The following is a 23526-nucleotide window of genomic DNA, read 5'->3' as shown; positions in this document are numbered from 1 at the left end:
GAAATTAAAGTAGAAATCCAATGAAAACCTTTTTGTATAAAGTATGGAAAGGTTAGAAAGGTTAGAACCTGCTGTAGGTCAGGTTTTTTTTTTATGGTGTCTGTTTTCCCCATGTGTAGTCACCAGGACAAAGTAATGGCGAATCACCCAAAGGGAAATACAGCAGTAAGAAAAATCTGACAGATCCAAACACTCCATGCTTTAGACCCGGTTCACACTAGCGCGACTTGTCAGGCGACTTGGTCGCCTGACAAGTCGCGGTGGGTCGTCTGCCATAGATTAGCACAGGACCCATTCTAATAGGAGCGACACAAGTCGCTACGACTTAGAAAAAGGGTCCTGTACTACTTTGGGGCTACCTGGAGGCGACCTGCATAGACTTCAATGATATGGTCGCCCCGGCAAGTAGCGTCGCCCCTATGTGAACAGGGACTTATTCCAAACTTAACTGGCTGACATTTCATTTTAAACAAGAGTTTTGGCCAAATATGTAAGTAAATTTAGTCAAAGATTCAAACCTTTTTGTAAATATTGATCATGTGTAATTGGTTTGGAACCTTGTTATATATTTAAAAAGAATCATGTTGCAGCTGAAATTTCAAATAGACAGTCAACGTATCTGACTTGGCTGCTGGGAAGGTAGCAGACATGTTTGACATAATATATGTACTGTCTGATTAACTATGACATTTCATGTGTGATTTACTGCTGGAGGAAATGTTCAGGCAGCACTTGTAGGAGGCAGATGAGTGACAAAGAACTACAAGCTCTGATTATCCCTGGCCCTGGCAATAGAATGCTATATGTCAATAGAGAGATGTGGAAAATGTTTGCTATTTTTAACATTGTTTAAAAATCTTAGGTGTAGCAAATTATCACTGGAAATGTATTAATATAAATGAATTGCCAACATTGTGACTAATGCAGTCATTTTTATAAATAAAGCTTTATATATGAAATTCTCTGTAGTACTGGACTACATACAGTAAACATATTCTTCTCATTGTGTTTCTGTTTTATTTTCCTTCTCTAGCTTTGGCTAGGTTTGCATAATTGCGTTTCTGTGCAAATGCGTTTGTGTGGGCACAGCAGCCTATTCATTTGAATGGGCTGCTGTACCTATGGGGAATGCAGGTAAAAAGCCCCAGGCCCTTTTTCTAAAGTGCACCCACAGGGCAGCTTCCTGTAGCACCAAGTGGCTTTCCTACATCCAAAAATTTGCTGCATTTTCAGATGCACTGGGGTGCCATTAAGAATTTGTTTCACCCCCACACGCTTGCTAAAGAGCAGTGCATTTGGCTGTGGGTGCCTGCCGGGTAAGCATGCAATTTACACACGTTCCCGGACCCGTATATGCGTGAACCTAGGCTTAGAAAAGGTAAATACATGAATAATACTTATCTTATCTGCAAGGTAGTTTATATTCATTTAAACTGTTCTTTTAATCTCTCCTACACTGTGTAATTGCTTTTTTAAAATGATGCCTGTAAATACATTGTGTTTGATCTTTTATGGCCAGTCACGGCTCCTCTATTCCTCCGATCTATGGGCTGCAGGGGGAGGGGCTGAGTTTCCCCTTCGAGGTCAGCCAGGAAGGTCACATGACCACTGTGACTGGCCAGAAGAGATCAAAGATAAGGTATTTGCAAGCTTTATTTTACAAAAACATTTACACAGTGTAGGAGAGATTAGTATAACAGAGGAGCTGGCCATAATTTTTCTTTACTTTTACTGCCAGCTACTAATAGCGGCGGCGGGCGGCGGTGGGGGGAGGGGGGGCTGAGAGGAGGAAAGACACACACAGAAGCTGACAGGCAGGGAGGGAAAGAGGAGAGCAGTGGGATGATGGAGGCACGTAAACTGACCATGGTAATCGGGGATCAGCAGCCATGATTATTGTGGTCAGCACACAGAGGGGGACACAGAAACAGGCAGGATCAATCAGGTTTTTTACAGCTTAGAAAGGGCCAGATTCAAAAGCACAAGCACTATGCTGTGTAATCTGCTATAAGAAAAAAGGAGCTCTCTCTCTTTTTTTTTTTTTAGGGTTACAACCACTTTAATGTTAGTACCGTGCATCCAGAAAGTATTCACAGCGCTTCACTTTTTTCACATTTTGTTATGTTACAGCCTTATTCCAAAATTTAATACATTCATTATTTTCTTCCAAATTCTACAAACAATACCCCAACCTGAAAGAAGTTTGTTTGAAATCTTTGCACATAACTATTCACAGCCTTTGCTCAATTGTTTGTGGAAGCACCTTTGGCATCAATTACAGCCTCAGGTATTTTTGGGTACGATGCTTCCAGCTTGGCACACCTATTTTTGGGCCATTCTCCCATTTTTTTTTGCAGGACCTCTCAAGCTCCATCAGGTTGGTTGGGGAGCGTCGGTGCACAGCCATTTTCAGATCTCTAGAGATGCTCAATCGGGTTCAAGTCTGGGCTCTGGCTGGGCCACTCAAGGACATTCAGATTGTCCCAGAGCCACTCCTTTGTTATCTTGGCTGTGTGGTAAGGGTCATTGTCCTGTTAGAAGATGAACCTTTGCCCCAGCCTGAGATCCAGAGTGCTCTGGAGCAGGTTTTCATCAAGGATGTCTCTGTACATCCTTGATGAAATCCTGGACTTTCCCTTAATCCTGACTAGTCTCCCAGTTTCTGCCACTGAAAAACACCCCCACAGCATGATGCTGCCACCACCATGCTTCACTGTAGGGATGGTATTGGCCAGGTGATGAGTGGTGCTTGGTTTCCTCCAAACATAACGCTTGCCATTCAGGCCAAAGAGTTCAATCTTTGTTTCATCAGACCAGAGAATTTTGTTTCTCATGGTTTGAGAGTCCTTCAACTGTCTTTTGGTAAACTCCAGGCGAGCTTTCATATGCCTTTTACTGAGGAGTGGCTTTCGTCTGGCCACTAGACTATACAAGCCTAATTGGTGGAGTGCTGCAGAGATAGTTGTTCTTCTGGAAGGTCCTCCTCTTTCCACAGAGAAATGCTGGAGCTCTGTCAGAATGACCATCGGGTTCTTGGTCTTGGCCATGACTAAGGCCCTTCTCCCCTGATTGCTCAGTTTGGCCGGGTGGCCCTCTGTAGGAAGAGTCCTGGTAGTTCCAAACTTCTTTTGGCTTTAGGTGTGTAATAAGATGTGCAGTGATTGCATTCTAAGGCAGGCCATAGATGATGCAATTTTCTTTCCTGCAACCGCAGGCTGCGCGAAAGAAAAGTGCTTATTGCGCGGGGAACACAGTGATTATTATTGGCTATAACCGCTGGCAAAAATCTACGTGCTGGTTGTACCCAAGTCCATTGATGGATCGACTTGGGTGCAATCAGCCACCCCATAGATGGTTTGAATCTCGGCAAGTCCTTGCTGAACTGGCTGAGATTCAAACCATCTATGGCTGGCTTTAAACTAAAGGCCCGTACACACGTACCGATCGTCGGCCGAAAAGCTTCGGCCGACGACCGATCTGCCGATTGTAGGCTTGTTAGTATGATGCCTCCGACAGCCGACAGCGCACATTCGGCCGAAAAGAATCTGTCATGCAAGCATTAAAATTTTTGTATGCCGACACCAGAGCGGCCGATTGTTCGCCAGTCAGTACAGATTTCGGCCGACAGACCGCAGATTTGCAAGACTGGGCATGCTCAGAAAAGGAAAAACACAGGGAAAGTTAACCATTACATGACATCACTTCTGCAGTCGGCTGTAGTCGGCGGACAAAATTCTTGTGCAGTCTTTTGCACTTTTCAACAGACACCGACAGCCCTGGACAAAAGACGGCCGATCGTTCGGCCGACGATCGGTACGTGTGTACGGGGCTTAAGCCTGTAAAAATGTGTGTATGAACTGAAAAAATTTTACATGTCTACCCTCTATTTGCCAATTCTCATAATTAGTAAGGAAAATGACAACTTTTCTGGGTTTGGGCGCATATTTCAAAAGCTGTGAACGAGAAATTCACCAAACATTACCTGGTGGTGAATCCTTCACTATTTATTAAAACAAATTTACTGGGAAGGTTCACTTGCAGTCAATGTATAGTGAGTGTCACATTCATTGCTTTGTAAATATGCCTTTTTTAAGCTAAACTTCAATCTTCAGTCTTGCACAGTTGTACAGGCTCCTCCCCTGAACTGAAAATACTTACTGTCAGCTTTTCACAATGTGCATTAGAAGTTGCAGTAAGTTAGAGAGAGCACGTGTCACTAACTGGCTGGCTTATGTCCAGCATCATCTTGCTGTTTCCTTCCCAGTTTACAATACATTGTCTCACATTTTCATTCACAGGATTTCAGCTATTTCATGGAGGCTCAACATCAGATGTTGGTGTTACTTAGGGTGGTCTGCATGCAAATGCGGCCTGCCTAGGAATGCCCACTGCACTGGACTGACCTTTACCCATCCACCCATTTTAATATTTGCACACCACTGGGTCTAAAATGAGATACGTAATGAAAAAAGAAAGGTTTTGTTTGAAAAATACATTAGCATGTTGATAAGAGGGGTAAACGAAACCAGGGAATGCAAAATTTAGGCAGATTAAACTTCAACTTTAAAAAGGACACTTTAAAGGGGTTGTAAACCTCAGACATGAAATCTGAACAAAGCATCTCCCTCTATAGTGTGTACTTGTCATTTCTGTCTGCTGTCTCATTCCTCTGCTATCAGCATGAATCACAGTTTTCCTGCCACCAAGAGTAAAATGGTGACAGGGGAGGGACCTCCAGCTGACTAACACCCTCAATTCTGTTCCTGTGTGCAGGGGTTGTGTGTGTCTTCCCTCCAATTAGCTTCCAGAGCTCTCCTCACTGAGCTCTGCAGTATGTAACCTTAGCCCCCCCACCTTTTTCTGTACTCTCAGACAAGCTTATAAATTCTGCACTTTGAACAGATGTAGAGAAGAGAAGACTGCAGATAAACAGGCACAACATATGTAGGATGATTTGTTTAATCTGTGTATTACCTGAAGCCATTCACTTCTCTGGGTATAGGTAAGGGATTACGACCACTTTAAATCTCAAATAGGCTTTACTTGTTAGTCTCATGTAAAAACTGGATTTTTCTTACATCTTACCTGTAAAATCAATTTTCTGGAGTACATCACGGGACACAGAGAAGCCATAAAAATTACTATCTGGGTTATACACCACCTATAGGTGAATGGACACTGGCAACTAAAAAGACAGAAAGTCCCCCTCTATAACCCCCCCCCCCCATACAGGAATTACCTCAGTTTTGTAGCAAGCAATAAACTTCCCAGACAAGAGGGGATGGACCTCTGTGTCCCGTCATGTACTCCAAGAAATGGATTTCACAGGTAAGATGTAGGAAAAATCCAATTTTTCTTTATCGTACATCACGGAACTCAGAGCAGCCATAACAATTACTATCTGCGACATCCCAAAGCAATGCACTTGAGTGGAGGGGGACACTGAATATGACAACCGCCATTGGACTGAAAGGATCTACATAGCTGCCTGCAGCACACTGCGGCCAAAAGCAGAATCCTCGAGCCCTAACATCCACCTGATAAAATCTAGTGAATGTATGTACGGAAGACCATGTAACGGCCCTGCAAATCTGAACCATAGAAGCTTAATGGCGAACTGCCCATAACGCACCTACGCTTCTGGAAGAGTGTGCCTTTACACCAAAGGGTGGGGCCTTCCCCTTTAAACCATACACCTGGACAATAACCTGGGAATCCATTGGGAGATTGTTGACCTAGATGCTGCCTGCCCTTTTCTGGGCCCTTCTGGCACCACGAACAAAGAATTGGTCTTCCGAATCTGAGCTGACATTTTCAAATAGACTCTGAATGCACGTACTACAGTGAGAGAATGTAACAACTTTTCCTCTGTTGTTTGATGATTTGGAAAGAAGGAAGGCAGTGTGATGTCTTGATTCAAATGAAAACCGGACACCACCTTGGGCAAAAACCCTGGGTGTGGACGCAGAATCACCCTATCTTGGTGTCAGATCAAAAATGGCTCCTTACAAGAAAGAGACGCTAAATCTGACACCCTTCTAGCTGATGTTACTGCGACCAAAAAGACTAACCAGAGGAATATGCCTAATGGGCTAAAGTTTTTTTTCTGTAGGCCCGCCAGAACTAAATTTAATTCCAAAGGACACGAAGATCGATAAGGCTGAAATTTGACCCTTACTTTTGCCTAAGGCCAGCTTCATTTCTACTCCTACTTGCAAAAAAGCTAGAATTTTCCTGATTATATATTTACGGTGATGCCACTTCCTGGCCTCACACCAGGAAATGTAAGACCTCCAGAATCTGTAATAAATGTTCCTAGAGACTGGTTTCCTAGCATTTATTACGGTAGAGAATGCAGGACCAGATATACCCCGCTCCCTCAAAATCTTGGCTTTAATAGCCAAACTGTCAAATTTAGAGACTGTAAAGCAGGTTGGAAAATCGGACCCTGAGAAAGCAAGTCCAGACGTAGCGGGAGGACCTATGGGCTTCCCATAGACAACTTTACAATTTGCATGTACCGAGTCCTACTGGGCCAATGGAGCCACCAATATTACTGGCTTTCCTTCTTCCTGAATCCTGCGCAGAAGTCGTGGCAACAGCTGGACAGGGGGAAAGGCAGGAAAAACTGATCCCATGGAATCTCCAAGGCATCCACTCTGACTGCGAGCGGATCCCTGGTCCTGGACACAAATCTGTCCAACTTGTTGTTGAACCTGGATGCCAACAGTCCGCCTGCCAATTCTCTATTCCCAGAATAAATTCTGCTGACAGGAATGGCACAAATTTCTCACCCAGGATAGGATATGACCCACCTCCTACTGGGCTGACTGACTCCCGGTGCCCCCTGATGGTTGATGTAGGCCACAGCCGTGGCATTGTCGGATTGGACCCTGACGGGGCTACCCCATAGTCTGGTAGTCCAGAACCTTAGAGCCGAGCAAACTGCTTGAATTTCCAAGATATTGATGTGCAAGCTCCTTTCTAACCAGGACCATTTCCCTTGGACAGTGGCTTCCTCTAGAACTCTTCCCTAGCCAGAGAGACTGGCATCTGTGGTCACCACCTTCCAGACCACTGGTAGAAAGGACTTCCCTATCTCCAAATTCCTGGTTACCAACCAAGACTCTGACGCACCCTTGGTGACAGAGACATGTGACAATCTAGGGCCTGGATCTTTTTGCTCCAGGCTGACAGAATGTTGTTTTGTAATGGTCTGCCATTGAATTGGGCATAGGGAACTACTTTGAATGAAGACACCATCTTCCCTAGCAACTTCATGCAAAGACGCACAGAAGGATACTTTTTTCCTCTTACGATACGGACAAGATCCTGCTTCCGGCTTTTTGGACGACAAAAACACTTTTGCCTGTACTCTGCCCACAAGGAGACCCAGATACTCTAGACAAGGGGTCTTCAAACTATGGCCCTCCAGCTGTTCGGGAACTACAATTCTCATCATGCCTAGTCATGTCTGTGAATGTCAGAGTTTTACAATGCCTCATGGGATGTGTATTTCCACAACAGCTGGAGGGCCGTAGTTTGAGGATCCCTGCTCTAGACTAAGAACTGAACTGCCCGGAACACATTCTGGCTTACAGTAGAAGCCGACTGATTTATGAGCAATATATCGTTTAGGTAACCTACAACTGTTATCCCCTGAGATCTTAGAATTGCCAATACTGGAGCTAGGGTTTTTGTGAACACTCATGGAATCGTGGCTAACCCAAAGGGCAAAGCCACAAACTGAAAATGGCAGTCTTCCACCGCAAACAGCAGAAACCTTTGATGGGTCTGGAAAATTGGCACATGTAGGCAGGGCTGCTGTTAGAAATCGCGGGGCCCCGTACAGACTACCTGGCAGGGCCTCCCCAAGAAAATATTAAAGATATATTTAGCTAAAATTCCAACAAAATCACTATTAGCAGACACAAATATAACATAACTCGCATAATTCCTGCTAAATCTAAAAAACAAACTATGTTAAATAAAAAAGAACAGATGAGAAAAAAATACAGGCTGGGCAGTTGGAGCTCAGTGATCAGAGAGACAGAGAGAGAGAAACAAAGTTACAATTTACAAATAAACTCCTGAGCAGAGATAAGTGCTGGGAGGGGGGCCCACACAAGGGAGGGGGATTAGTGAGGGACAACTGTCTCTTTCTCAACAGATAAAAGCTGATAGCAGGGAGAGGGACAGATCAGATTCAGGTGCTGGAGGAAGATTTCTGTATTTGTTGTCCATCACTAATCCCCCTCTCTGTGTGGGCCCCTACAAGAGGGCTGGTGGCCCCCCCTATCAGCGGCCCTGCATGTAGGTATGCATCTTTGATGTCTATGGATGACAGAAATTCTCCTCCTAGCAGAGAAGCAATGATTGAGCAAATTGACTCAATTCTAAACGTGCGAATGTTTAAAAACTGGTTCAGGGCTTTGAGATCCAGAATAGGTCTCGCATCTCCGTTTGGTTTGGGGACTACAAAAAGATTTGAGTAGAAGCCTCTTAATTTCTCGTCGTCCGGAACTTCTGTAATCACTGCTTGTGATTTCAGATGGTCTAGAGCCTGAAAAAAAAGGATTTTCTCTTTTATGGATCTGCGGGTATGTTGGTCCTTAAAAATCAAGGATGAGGAAACACCCGGAATTCTATTTTGTACTCCTGCGAGACTGTGAAAACAACCCAGCTGTCCTGAATCACTTCTAGCCTGGCATCCGAGAGCTGTAGTAGTCTTCCCCCCACCCGACTGAGTGGGGGCGCCCCTTCATAAGGTAGATTTAGGGCTAGGCTTGATAGGCCTCTCGGCCCAGGGTTTCATCTGCCCTTGCCTTGGAAGTTTTTCTCTAGATCCAGATGGCTGAGGCTGTCAAAACTGCCTAGGATTAGAAACATTGAGTACTTGAGCGTTAGACACCTTAAAAGAAGGACGTTTACTCCTCCTCTTAACTGGTAGAAGCGCACTCTTCCCCCCTGAAATCTTTTGGATATATTTATCCAGATTTTCACCAAATAGGCGTTCCCCATGAAAGCGAAAACCAGCTAGTAACTTCTTACAAGGTAATTCCGCAGACCAATTCTTTAACCACAGAATTCTGCGCATCTGTACTGACAGAAGAGCAAACCGTGACACCTGCTGTATGCTTAAGAGCATCTACTGCAAAACCCGAGGCAAGTCTGCAAATCTTCAGCAGACTCCCCCTGAGCAGGAATACTCTTGACTACCCTCTTATTACGGTCTTTCAAAGACTGACAAACTCCTATAACTGCCACTGCTGGTTGTATCGCAGACCCAGCAATAGCAAAAAAAGCTTTTAGTAAAAATTCCAATTTCTTATCTGCTGGATCTTTAAAAACCTGGGCAATGTCTACAGGACAGGTTAAATTTCTATTTACAGAAGAAAAAGCAGCATCAACCGTAGGCATACTCCACTTCTTTGTGAATTTTTCCTCCATAGGATACAACAGAGAAAAACTTTTAACAGGAACAAAGACCCTGTCAGGGCGATCCCAATCAGCATACACTATCTGCTCTAAAAGCGGATTTAAGCGAAAAGTCCGAGAGTTCTGCGGAGGACGTAATGAGCCTAATGAAGAAAGAGAGACTTCAGAAATCTCTAAGGGAGTTAATTTAAATCCAGGACTGACCATTTCAGTGAGAGACTGAATTAACAATCTTTGAGATTGAGAGGCTGAAAATGGCTCTTCAGACCCTGACTCCCCAGAAGTGGAATCCTCAGCTTGACCTTCTTCTAGGTCATTTACAGCTTCTACTTCCATGTCCTCTGCCCAATCCTGTACTAAAACGGGTGGCTCAGATGAGGGGGATCTATAACTTTAATATAATGTGAAGAGATGGATCCAACATAACATAGTGATGAAAAACTATTGTGCAGCAAATCCCAACACCAATGAAGGGAAATAAGATTGCGCTCACCAGATGAATGGGACCCAATTACCGTATAGTAAAAAGGGTCAAACAGGCTTGTGTAAGGATGGATGGTCCAATTGGATCTCACCGACCAGGATAAGAAGCGTAACGAACTCCAAAACTTGATCAGTCGGAGGGTCCACTCCCACAAGTTGGATGGTGAATATAAAGATAAAATAGGGGGGACATAGCGTAATATTGCTAAAAACAGGTTTATTTTTAAAGGCTGATAAACTTACAAACATCCGTGAAGGAAAAGCATGTATATAAAAAAACAGCTGGGCTGACTTAGTCCTCTTTACATGTTTCGGCAAAGGTGCCTTTTTCAAAAGATAATGTCAGTCAATACGCTTGTCCTATATATAGACTTGTGGATGTTTAATGGGAATTGATGGGTGGAGCAGGCTGTGGAACGCATCCCGACCGGAAATGGGGCCGGCGTGCGTTCCAGGACTCATTCTAAATGACCGCCAAATGAAAAGAATAATTAGGGCATCACTTCCTGTAATAATAAGGAAGTAGAACCTTTAATCTACAAGCGGGAGGAGTCCGGGGTCCGAGGAGCGGTTACCAAGCCTCGCTCTGAGAGCGAGGCGAAGCGCTCCGACGTCACATCCGGGACTCAGCGGAAGTGACGTCAGTGGAGCGCAAACATCCGGAATAGCGGAACCACGGATCCACCGCTCTGTCCTCCGAGATAGCAAGCTCAATTAGGCGCAATAAGCTTGGCTGCAGTTGTATTGCTCCGACTGATCAAGTTTTGGAGTTCGTTACGCTTCTTATTCTGGTCGGTGAGATCCAATTGGACCATCCATCCTTACACAAGCCTGTTTGACCCTTTTTACTATACGGTAATTGGGTCCCATTCATCTGGTGAGCGCAATCTTATTTCCCTTCATTGGTGTTGGGATTTGCTGCACAACAGTTTTTCATCACTATGTTATGTTGGATCCATCTCTTCACATTATATTTTTGATTCATTGGACTCTTATGTTGTCGGACATTATTTCATTTTTAGCGCTACACATATTTTGTTTTTATTTTTGTTATTTCACTTTGTGGTACAGTGATTCGGTGTTAGCTGCTTCACCATATTTTTAGTTAGCGCAATATTTCTTTTCATTTTTTGGATCTATAACGTTTCCTCCCTCTTTGTGATACTGAAGCAATTATGCCAGCAATCTTTCCCTCAATGCTGGCTAAAGCTGATGCAAAATCGTCCTTAATGATGTAGGCTGAGATAGAAGCACTAGATGTAGTTACTAGGCCTGACAACTGTAATGGCCCAGATTGGACAGTCTTCTGTAGTGTAGTGTAGATGTGTAGTGTAGATGTAGTTACTATGCCTGACAACTGTAATGGCCCAGATTGGCACACTCGATGCATCACGGAAACACCCCAGGCTTAACGTGCACGCTCGTGCATGATTGTAAATATTGCCGTACCTGCGTGTGCCCCTGCAGCCATATACCGCAGCAGAGAACTGCCACTGAAGGTAAAAGTTGATACACGGGCTGGGTATATTAGTCCCCTGCCCACCAGGCTTCAGGAGGGTTGGCTGTGCAAACACTGTGAGGATCAAGGTATGCATACCACAGCAGAATAAACATCACTGCCCTCTAGTGGAGACATAAATCATGGCACCCGGTATCTGTTAAATATCATATAGGTAACAGTGCATCTCATTTAAAGTAACCTTACTTACCAATCCCACTAGAATCCAACCTTCACCCATCACAGCGGGTTCTGTCATGTGTGGACCTTCAAGGAACGGGTCCCCCTATAATCTTGGGGCCACTTCCTTGGACCTGTAGGGTTGGGGTCGCATTAAAGGCAACACCTTGCAGTCTTCTATCTACCGAGGCTCAGGTACCATCTATTTTAGTCTTACACTTTCGGATGGATCCAATTGCCAAGCCCCTTGAATCCTGCAGGGCATCTTTATCCGGGACCATAGCATAAATTTAAAATATGGAGAGCTTCTTCAACCATGACCATCCCCTCTAAGACAATGGCGAAAAAACTGAGGTACTTCCTGTATGAGAGGGGTTATATAGAGGGGAACTTTCTGTCTTTTTAGTTGCCAGTGTCCATTCACCTATAGGTGGCGTATAACCCAGATAATAATTATTATGGCTGCTCTGTGCTCTATGTGTAATTTTTAACAATTTCCAAGCTGAATTTTTTATTAAAATAATACCTGGTGATTCTGCAATTAAAGTACTTGTTCAGGAGTATTCTGGTGTAGGGTGTGATGCTTTGTCCTTGTCTCCCAATCATGTGCATTATCATACTGTCACATGCTTTCTTAATGAAGGCTACAAGTGGCCTTGTTGATGTATTGCACATTTCCGCCATCAGGATTCCCATCTTCTTTTCCAATGATTTTTATTTACAGTGGAAATGATCAAAATCAACACATTCTATTTGTAATAGAACTATACCATATCATAGCTACTGTCCACAGCCATCCTTGCCTGAGGGGCCTAGGTGAAGACATAAAAAAATGCAGTGAGTGCAATGGTAAACATGATCTGTACACTATAGGCATAGTAACTTAAGGGGGGGTTGATAGGGAAGTTCTGCAAGGTAAATTCTGCATAGATGAACCAAATTTGCCTACGTCAATCCAAAGAACACCACATTTCCAAGCGTGGGCCAAGTTAAAGGCAACCTCGAAGCCCATTCTTAAACGTACAGAAAAAAAGAAAAGAGTCTGGTTCAAAATTGGAAATTATAGAAGAATTGTAATTAAAGAAAAGGATAAAGAAGAGAGGAAGAAAGAAGATTTACCACTGATCCCCACGCTCCAGACCACCAGGATTCCCATCTTAAGAAATGACGTGCATGCAGCTAGACAGGAAGTGGCTGCAAAGAGACTGAAAAAGAAGGTGAAAACAGTATTTTTACAGTCATTATACAAAGATAATGAAACACTTTCAATTGTATATTTAACAGAACAAATATGAGAAGCCCATTGTTACAAGCACAAAGTATATATGCAAAGCACACAGTCTTGCCACAACCACAATTACATGGATCAAAAAAATTCATATACAAAAATGGTCAGCTAATCCAACTCTTGTTTGCTTTATAGCTTTAAAAAAAATAGTAAATGTAAGGATTTAAAGGTGCGCTGAAAATGTTTAGTGCACTTTAACACTTGACAAATAGTACATTTTTACATTTACCTTTTAGACTAGGGAATGGTTAAAACCACAAAAAAAATTTTTGTCACCCAATTGATGGATAATCTTTACTTTTGAGTCTGTAGACACAGCAGAAAGTAAAGCAAGCCATAGGGTATACAATTTTTTTTTTAGGAAAGAAATTTGCTTGATTTCCCCATTAACACTGACCGCCACCCGCCGCGCTATTGTGTTCTTCTAGCAGTAATTGGGGGGGGGGGGGGGGGGGGGCGTAGGAAGCCTTCCTGGCCAGCAGAATATGATGATTACTGATAACAGATATAAGCACTGCCAGTACAGTAATAACATGTAGAAAAATTTGACTGGTTGTACTAAAGTCCATTGATGTATCAACTTGAGTACAATCAGCCAGCCTATACATGGATTGAAATTTGGCAGGTCCCTGCTGAAGCGGCTGAATTTTGGTCTCTGTATAGCTGGCGAGAAAGTAGAATGTAGTCACCGTTGGACGAAAAGTGTCCCCATTGGACGATTTCCCCTCTAGTCCTGTTCTGGTGGCAACAATTTTGGATTTCCTATCATCTTCTATCCTGATGATAATGGTTGCAAGGACAAATGGAGAGGCGGAATCTCCCGAATGGAGTGAAACTTGATAGGAATTCTACCTCCTCATTCAGCTATTTAAAACAAAACAAAAAAAAAATGTGGCTTCATACACTTTAAGGGGCCATTCATCTCACTGTGCTCCAGTATTGCGTGTTACATGCATTGGTGTACCCTCACAACATACCTCAATGTGCAATAATGCACTTCTGTGCCTTGTTGTGTGCTATGCTAGCACAAATGCAGCAGTTCAATATTTCTGGAATGTTGTGGTGCATTAGGCAGCCTACTCAAATGCAAAGGTTGCCTAAATGCAACATAGCTTAATACATGTATGACATAAAGTGCAGTAATTTGCATGCATTAAACATCGCACTGGACTTCCCTGGAGTGAACGAACCCTAGAACCAACTGAACCCTCAGGTACTTTACTTGTGAAGAATAAGGTATTTTTATTTTTCAGACTGCTGTGTTCATAATTAGCAAAATGGCTGACAGTGAAATAGTATTCTCTCATTATATAGATTAATAGTGTCATCTAATGCTAGTAAAGACTATAAATATGCAAGATAACATCAATGTTTTAGGATCAAAAATGATTTCTCAACAAAACAAAAAACCTCCTGTGCATGAGTGTGTTGGTGATCTGGCACCAATTGTTCAAATACATCCACTTTTCAACTGGAAATATGGACGCACCACGCTTTGTTGCCCTCATAGGGCTGGGGGAGCCCCAATAGTGTTCTGCAAAAACAGAGAGAGGGTGCACCAGCCTAGTGTATTATCCCAATGGAAAATTTATTGTAAGTAAGAAAAAAAATAAATCTACTCACAAACACCATATCAGGCAAAGCTCATTAATATATTTGAATTAGTCGGTCCACTCCATGTGCTCCTGGGCTTGGGAGGACACATCTGGATCAAAACTGGCTTACACATTTCGAGGGTAGTACTGATTTCCTCAGTGACAAACTGGCTTACACGTTTCGAGAGTAGTACCCTCCTCCTCAGTGCCAAACTAAGGAAGAGGGTACTGCCCTCAAAACACGTACGTTTGGATCCAGGTGGTGTCCTCCTAAGCCCAGGAGAACATGGAGTGGACCAAGTAACTCTAATATTTTGGACATGCTAGTCCAAATCATTTGGTGGAGGGGGGATTATGGTGTGGGGTTGTTTTTTAGGGGTGGGCCCTTTAGAACTCTTAAGGTGTCAGCATACCAAGACATTTTGGACAATTTCATGCTTCCAACTTTGTGGCAACAGTTTGGGGATGGCCCCCACCTGTTCCAAAATGACTGTGCACCAGTGCACAAAGCAAGGTCCATAAAGACATGGATGAGCGAATTTGGGGGTGGAGGAACTTGACAGTCCTGATCTCAACCCGACAGAACACCTTTGGGATGAATTAGAGCGGAGACTGTGAGCCAGGCCACATCAATGCCTGACTTCATAAACACGCTTCTGGAAGAATGGTCAAACATTCCCATAGACACACTCCTAAACCTTGTGAACAGCCTTCCCAGAAGAGTTGAAGCTGTTATAGCTGCACAGGGTGGGCCAACCCAATACTAAACCCTACGGACTAGGACTGAGATGCCATCAAACATTATGCGTGTAAAGGCAGGCGTCCCAATACTTTTTACAATACACTGTATGTATCATAGAATCCAAGAAAATAAATGTGTGGGGATCTTCACAGGGTACATTTACAAACTTCAAGATTGTTCAGAATATTAGGAGTAGGCAAGAAATAATTGAAATACAATGTGGAAATAAATATATGATTTTACTTTTTGACCATAGATACGCTTTAAGGCCAGCCCCCTTATATCTTGTTGACTAACACTGAGATTCGATATTGAATATCTATATCAATCATGTATTTTACCAGATATACTGTATGTATAAACTTTTCTAGATTTTCAGCTTCCAATGTCCAAAGGATGGGCCAACTCAATATTGAACCCTATGGACTAAAGCTGGATACACACTATCCAACTTTTGTGGTTAGATTTCCTTCAGATTTACCTTTTCTATGTAGTGCAAGGGCCTGCCAGTTTGCATACAAATTGAAAGTGTTTAGGTTTGACCTCATATTATATGGTTTTGGTAAGTCTAAAGGAAAAAGTCTTCAGAAAATCTTATAGTGTGTATGGCCCATAAAGCTGGATACACACTATACAACTTTTGTTGTTAGATTTCCTTTAGATTTACCTTTAACTATGTAGTGCATGGGCCTGCCTGATTGCATACAAATTAAGGGTCCTTTCACACGGGCGATCGGATCTGATCCGCCTGTCAGTTTTTCAGGCGGACCTGATCGGATGCTCCATGCATCCCTATGGGGCAGCGGATGTCAGCGATGACATGTCCGCTGACACCCGCTGCTCTCCGATCTGATCCTGTCCATAAAATCCGGACGGACTTTGCAGATCGGATGGGATGCGATCAGATGAGAATGGACAGGCTGTCTGTTTTTATCCGATCTCCCCATAGAGAACAGCGGGGATCTGACAGCTCCGTCTCTGCACACAGAGCGGAGATGGAGCTGAGATCGGCAGATCAATCCCCCGCTGAACAGAATGGACTCTGTCGGCGGTTGTGCCCGTGTGAAAGGACCCTTAGGCCCCTTTCACACAGGGAGTCTGTTCAGATAGGCCTGTCAGTTTTTTTGGCGGATCTGAACGGACTCCCCATGCATCTCTATGGGGCATCGGATGTCAGGGGAGACATGTCTTTTCCATCCGTCTGGCGGATCGGATCAGATGAGAATGGACAGATGGTCCGTTCCCATCTGATTCCCCCATAGAGATGCATGGGGACCTGTCAGCTGTGTCTCCGCCTGCTCAGCGGGGGATCGGCGGACCCAGTGTGTGAAAGGGACCTTAAAGTGTTTAGATTTGACCTCATATTATATGGTTTTGGTAAATCTAAAGGAAAAAATCAATAGTGTGTATGGCCCATTAGACTCGGATGCTTTTAAAGTTCATGTGCATGTAAAGGCAGGCATCCCAATACATTTGGTAATATAGTGTGTGTGTGCATGTATGCATATATATATATAAAATCAAGGACTACTAAGTCCTACCACATCGTGGCAAATATGAGGGCTTGAGCAAACAGCGGGGATTTTAATGGTACTTAATAAAAGGTCATACCTGCCAACTGTCCCATTTTTCCCGGGACAATCCCGGCAAATAGGAGCCTGTCCCGGGCATTTTACAGTGTCCCTGTTAATCAGGAACAATGTAAATCACAATTTTTTATTTTGTGCCACACAGTGTCGCTCTCACCCCAGCTAGGAGTTGTAGTTCTGGCAGCAGGTTGTCTCTCTCTCTGTGCCCGCCTGTCGCAAATTTAACGTGTCACCGAAGGCAGGGTGTCAGCATGGTGCACTTTCCAAAATCCGCCAGCAGGGGGAGGCAGAGCACCTTCCGACAAGCTGGAGGCCTCACACTCCATTAATTACTACTATCAATAATGTTTTTTTATAGATATAATTTATACACCTGTTAATTGATACATATATATAGTTTTCTAGCTCTAGATAAATGTGTGTATGTGTGTGCATAAATATATATATATATATACATATATATATTGCTCAAAAAAATGAAAACAGACCTCAATCCTCAATGGGAAAAATCTCATTCTGGATATCTATACTGGTATGGACTTGGTGTGTGTTAGGATAATATGGACTGGGTAATGTGTTAGGATCTATACTGGTATGGACTATACTGGTATGGACTCTGTAATGTGTTAGGATGGTATGGACTGGGTAATGTGTTAGGATCTATACTGGTATGGACTGGGGAATGTGTTAGGATCTATACTGGTATGGACTGGGGAATGTGTTAGGATCTATACTGGTATGGACTGGGGAATGTGTTAGGATCTATACTGGTATGGACTGGGTAATGTGTTAGGATCTATACTGGTATGGACTGGGTAATGTGTTAGGATCTATACTGGTATGGACTGGGGAATGTGTTAGGATCTATACCGGTATGGACTGGGTAATGTGTTAGGATCTATAGTGGTATGGACTGGGTAATGTGTTAGGATCTGTACTGGTATGGACTGGGTAATGTGTTAGAATCTATACTGGTATGGACTGGGTAATGTGTTAGGATCTATACTGGTATGGACTGGGTAATGTGTTAGGAAGGAAAGGATGCTACATTGTTTTATGTAAATGAGAATTATCACCCTACAGAGGGCTGAATTCAAAGACAGGGGAATAAAGTGTGAAATGTGCTCAGGTGTGACCATAGAAAAAATGGAATATGTAAATCTAAATAAAGTATTAGGTGTAAATAAGTACAATAAAACCTAATTATACCAGATAGTATAATCATACTTATTTACACCTTGCACTTTATTTATATTTCCATATTCCATTTTTTCTATGGTCACACCTGAGCACATTTCACACTTTAGAAATGCAGGGAATTGTGATGAGAATTTTAAACTTTAGGCAGCTGAATGGGAGAATTATTCCAACTCTGCTACTTTGGCCTTAAGTTTTCAATTCCCTTTTGAATTTCCTGTAATTCTCTCTTTATGAAGTAGACCCTATAATCTGATAAGTAGGCGGAGATTAATTATGCGGAGTGGGCGTGGCTTCATGGAAGTGGGTGTGGTAAGTAATTGATAGCTGTGCTGCAAAGTGTCCCTGGAAATTTTTTTCAAATGTTGGCAACTATGAAAGGTTAAACCACCAATCATTAAAAAGAGAAAAATACAAGCTTTATTTCAATTTCTTACATTATATCACAAATATTGGATCGTTCATTAAAACCAAAAGCTCTTTTTCAAAGTTAACCTCAAGTGATCAAGTCAGGGCATTGTCCGCTGGATCTAGCCGTCTTGGCTGATCACTTGAGTTTAACTTTGAAAAAGAGCTTTTGGTTTTAACCTTCCTAGCGGTATTCCCGAGTGTGACTCGGGGTTAGATTTTAGTGCCAAAAGCGGTAACCCCGAGTCACACTCGGGGTAGCGCTAAGAAGATCGCTGGATGCTGGAGGAGGTTTTACTTACCTTTTCTCCGGGATCCAGCGAAGACTGCGGGCGGTGTGCGGCGGCGGAGCTCTCTCCCGATCGTCTGCGAGCCCCGGCTTCCGTCTCCGGCGACGTGACGTCCGCCGGGGGGTGGAACCGGCGGCAAATTCGAATGTAAAATGCACCAAACACACTGATATCGTTCAAAATAAAATAAAATCACATTACATTGCCCTCCAGTGCCCTTTCCTGCAGTTTTACTGTACTTTTTATGTAAATATATGTATATATATATATATATATATATATACATATATATACAGTATATATATATATATATACGTATATATATACACATATACATATATATATATACACACATATTATATATATATACATATATATGTATGTATATATATATATATATATATATATATATATATATATATATATATATATACACGTATATATATATATATATATATATATACACGTAATTCTTGTGAATGAGCAGCCCAAACCAACTGTATACATTATATATATATATATATATATATATACGTATATATATATATATATAATATATGTATACATAATATATGTATACATACATATATATATATATATATATAATATGTATAATAAATGTATACAGTTGGTTTGGGCTGCTCATTCACAAGAATTACATGCTTTCAGCACCTAAAATAATGGTACCGCTTTCAGCACCTAAAATCCAAAAGAATCATACCGCCAGGGAGGTTAATGAACAATCCAATATTTGTGATGTCTCTGTATATTTGTCTTTTTCTGTGCACATTCGTATAATGTAAGAAATTGAAATAAAGATTGTATTTTTCTATTTTTTAATGATTGGTGGTTTAACATTTTATTAAGTACCATTAAAATCCCCGCTGTTTGCTCAAGCCCTCATATTTGCCATGATGTGGTAGGACTTAGTAGTCCTTGATTTTCAATAAATTTTGGGATGAATGTACTATCTCATATAGTTTTGATGTTTTAGTCTATTCTTTTTTTTTTTTTTTTTTTAGTCTATTCTAATGACACAACACTATTATATATATATATATATATGATTTTTAGTGTTTCTAAGTACATTTCTAGCAAAAATGCAGATTTTTACATTTATGTGAAAAGTGTCAGAATATGCCACTGAAAGCGTTTTTCCTGCTCCTGTGCATGAAAGCTAACTGAAAAGAAAACACATTGTTTATAATCCTCTATGCACACTTTGTTTAGTTATGAAGTTTCCTCTGACAAATAATTGCACGACTTGTATTCTTTCTATCACTTGTGTCAAACTCTATGGTACCGGAAATGAGGGGTGGGTGTGCTGCTGTTAGATTTCCGACTGGTGCCTGAGGACCGAGAGCAGTGGTTCCGGGGGAAATATGGAGCCGCTACAGAGGTTGCTGGAAAATCTGCGCGCTGTGCTGGGGAAAGTGCGAGGTGAGACCCCGCTCTGCTCTGTCTGTCTGCTATCTGTAATGAATACATGGGGGAGGAATAGACGGAGGAAGGGTGGAGGGGGGATAGTTATGGGACACCATGGATGGTGAGCACATGTCCTGCTCTGCTGTCAGTCAGTATTACAGAATGCTAGTCCTGGCTCTTCCTGTAGCTGGCTGTGATCTCCTGTCAGGGAACCAGAATTCCCAGCACTGACTTCCTGGCAGGACATGTGGAGGGACATCTGCTAATGGGGGATGTTCAGTTCTGGTTTCAACAGTGAAAGATGGGATTTTCCAACACTTCCTGTTGTGTCTCTGCAGCAGGAAATTAAAAGATATCTCCTAGTGGGGACATGAATAGCAGGAAAAAAAAACAGGTTCTGATCTCTCTTTACAGAAATTAGCCCTGGAAGTTTTACCCCCCTTCCCGACCAGGCCATTTTTTGCGATACAGCACTGCGTTACTCTGACAATTGCGCAGACATGCGACGCTGTACCCAAATAACACGTATGTCCTTTTTCCCCCCACAAATAGAGATTTCTTTTGGTGGTATTTGATCACCTCTGCGGTTTTTATTTTTTGCGCTATGAACAAAAAAAGAGCAACAGTTTTGAAAAAAAAAACTAAAATGTTTTTTACTTTCTGCTTATTCCTAAAACAAAAAAAAAAAATTTAAGAAATCAAAATTCTTCATCAATTTAGACCAATAAGTATTCTGCTTCATATTTTTGTAAAAACAAACTTTTTTTTTAAAGGGACAGTGTAAAAATAAAAGGTAAAATAAATAAGATTTTTTTTTTTTTTTAAAGCAGAAGCGAACGCATACTCAAGTCGCGCCCACATATGTAAAAGGTGTTCAAACCACACATGTGAGGTATCGCCGCAATCGATAGAGCGAAAGCAATAATTCTAGCACTAGACCATCTTTGAAACTCTAAACTGGTAACCAGTAGAAATTTTTCTGGTTCAAACATTTTATTGGAGAACAAAGTAAACAGGTAACAACAATTGGTAAACAGACACAGAGTGACAAGATGAGTACAAGCCAGAGGCGCTAACAAAATAACGGCTACAGTAACCATGGGTCAAACTTAGGAGTAGGTGGATAAGAGGCAACCAAGGGGGCTGTTGACCAGTAGAAATGTTTAAAGCATTGCCCATGAAGATTTTTCTGATCGACAGCTGATTGGAGTGAAGGCACAACCCCCCCCCCCCCCCCTTTACACAGCACACAGAAACCGAGCTCAGGCTGTCAGTCAGCTGGAGGTCTCTCCCTGTCACCTTATTTCTCTTGGTGTCAGGAAAACTTGTTAGAAATGATTCATGCTGATTGCTGAGGAATGAAGCAGCAGACAGAAATGACACTAAAGCCCCGTACACCGCAACGATTGTTGGCCGACCGATCGGCCGTCTTTTGTCCAGTGTTGTTGTGTTGGTTGAAATGTGCTCTAGACTGCACACAAATTTTATCGGCCAACAAAAACCAACTTCAGAAGTGATGTCATGTGCTGGTTTACTTTCAGTGTGTTTTTTCTTCTCTGAGCATGCCCAGTCTTGCTCATCTGATTTTTTCTGCCTAAATCTGTACTGACTGACGAACAATCGGCCGTTCTATTGACGGCCAACAAAAATTTTATAGCATGCACACCAGATTTTGTTCGGCCAAAAAGTCGCAGTCGGTTGTCGGAAGCATCATACTAACAAGCCGACAATTGGCCAATCGGACGTTGGCCGAAAATTCACGGCCAACAATCGGTGCGTGTGTACGAGGCATTTGTGCTTAGAGGGTTATGCTTTGTTCATTTTTTCATGTGAGAGGTTTACAATGCCTGATGTACATTCTGCTTGCTCTTTACTCTAGTGTTCACAAGCTAATATCTCTTTGAATTGGGCCAACCAATCACTGGCCAAATGCATAGACATTGAAAGTGATTTTCTTTTTCTTTTTGCAGATGGGGAATCCAGCGAAGGCAGCAACTTTAGTCCGCAGTTCTGGGAAACACTGGGTAAGAAATGATTGGCTCTGGCCATATACACCTTAGGCATTAGAGATTTGTGTTCTCTTGGGCTGTCTTCCTCTATATTTTCTTATAAGATGGCCAGGCAGCGAGTCATTTTTATGAATACTTAGTGGTTGAACTGTTGGAGATTGGCAGATGAGTCCTGTTGCTGGGAAGGTCCTCAGATTCTGCTCCCCCATGTGAATACGTATGGGGTACACATTGCACTAATAGTAGGTTTTGACAAACATGTTGATGACATCAATTTGAAATGATCATTCATTGGCAGGTCTAGTTAACCTCCTTCTGACCTCCATTTGACCTGATTTAATCAATTATGCATTCCCATAGATTTATATAGGTATACTAGACCCCACTTATACGAACAGCCCTTCGTCATAGGCACATACTAGTGGTGCACCAAAATTTTCGGCCGAAATTGGGCTTACCCCATTTTGGCCGAAAATGGGTTAAAGATGCTGATACTAATGATGGCCACCGCGGGCGCAGCGCAGGTTTCAAAAGACCCGCCTCTGGCCAGCGGCCCGCCTCCCGGTGATGTCACTACTACTACGATGTGCATGAATGAACTAACACACCGGGCGGGCGGCCGCTAATAGCTATAACTAAGTGAGCCCTTTACTTCCCTATCAGGCGGGTATCTCCACTGACAGGGAAGGGCTCACTTAATTACAGCTATTAGCGGCCGCCCGCCCGGTGTGTTAGTTCATTCATGCACATCGTAGTAGTAGTGACATCACTGGGAGGCGGGCCGCCGGCCAGAGGCGGGTCTTTTGAAAGGAAGGACACAGGAGGAGCGGAGAGTAAGGAGATTGCATCATTGGGATGGGGAGGGACGCTGAGGCAGGGGGGAGGGAAGCTGAGGCGGGGGGGGGGGGGGGCGCTGAGGCGAGGTTACCAATGGTATTAGTATTATGCAGCATGAGGGGGTTGATGTATTGCCACTGCTGGTCACTGATGCATTAGTGATCCACCAGTGGCAGTTATTTAACCCCTTTGTGCTGCATTAGTGCAACCAGTGTTAACACTGATACTGGTTGCACTAATGCAGCACAAAGGGGTTAATTAACTGCCACTGGTTGGTCACTAATGCATCAGTGACCAGCAGTGGCAATACATCAACCCCCTCATGCTGCATAATACAAATACCATTGGTAATTAAATTAACCTCTTGCCAACCCGTCACAGTAAATATACTGTGACAGGGTGGCAGCGACAGGTGTACGTCGCTGCCTGTTTTTGGTGTATGCCCCTCTTCTATCTATTTTAAAATTATTTGGGGGAAAAAAGTCATTTTCGGTTTCTGTTTCGGTTTTAGGCCAAGGGCATCCTGCAATTTCGGTTTCGCCCCAGA

The 23526-nt window shown here is 42.7% G+C and overlaps 1 protein-coding gene across 1 annotated transcript in view; it reads left to right on the top strand.

The window, feature by feature from the left end:
- Window positions 1–20027: 20027 nt before the first annotated feature.
- CCNDBP1 (cyclin D1 binding protein 1) overlaps window positions 20028–23526 on the top strand; it is a 42871-nt gene continuing 39372 nt past the window's right edge. The window contains exons 1-2 of the mRNA XM_082271694.1: window positions 20028–20148; window positions 22104–22157. Of these exons, the coding sequence (XP_082127820.1) occupies window positions 20091–20148; window positions 22104–22157 (112 nt within the window). The 5' untranslated portion in view covers window positions 20028–20090. The remainder of the gene's footprint in view (window positions 20149–22103; window positions 22158–23526) is intronic.

Source organism: Pelophylax lessonae (assembly GCF_965119305.1).
Source record: "Pelophylax lessonae genome assembly, chromosome: 11".
Lineage (NCBI taxonomy): Eukaryota > Metazoa > Chordata > Amphibia > Anura > Ranidae > Pelophylax > Pelophylax lessonae.
Note: the sequence above shows the minus strand (reverse complement) of the source record. Positions and strands in the feature narration are given on the sequence as shown.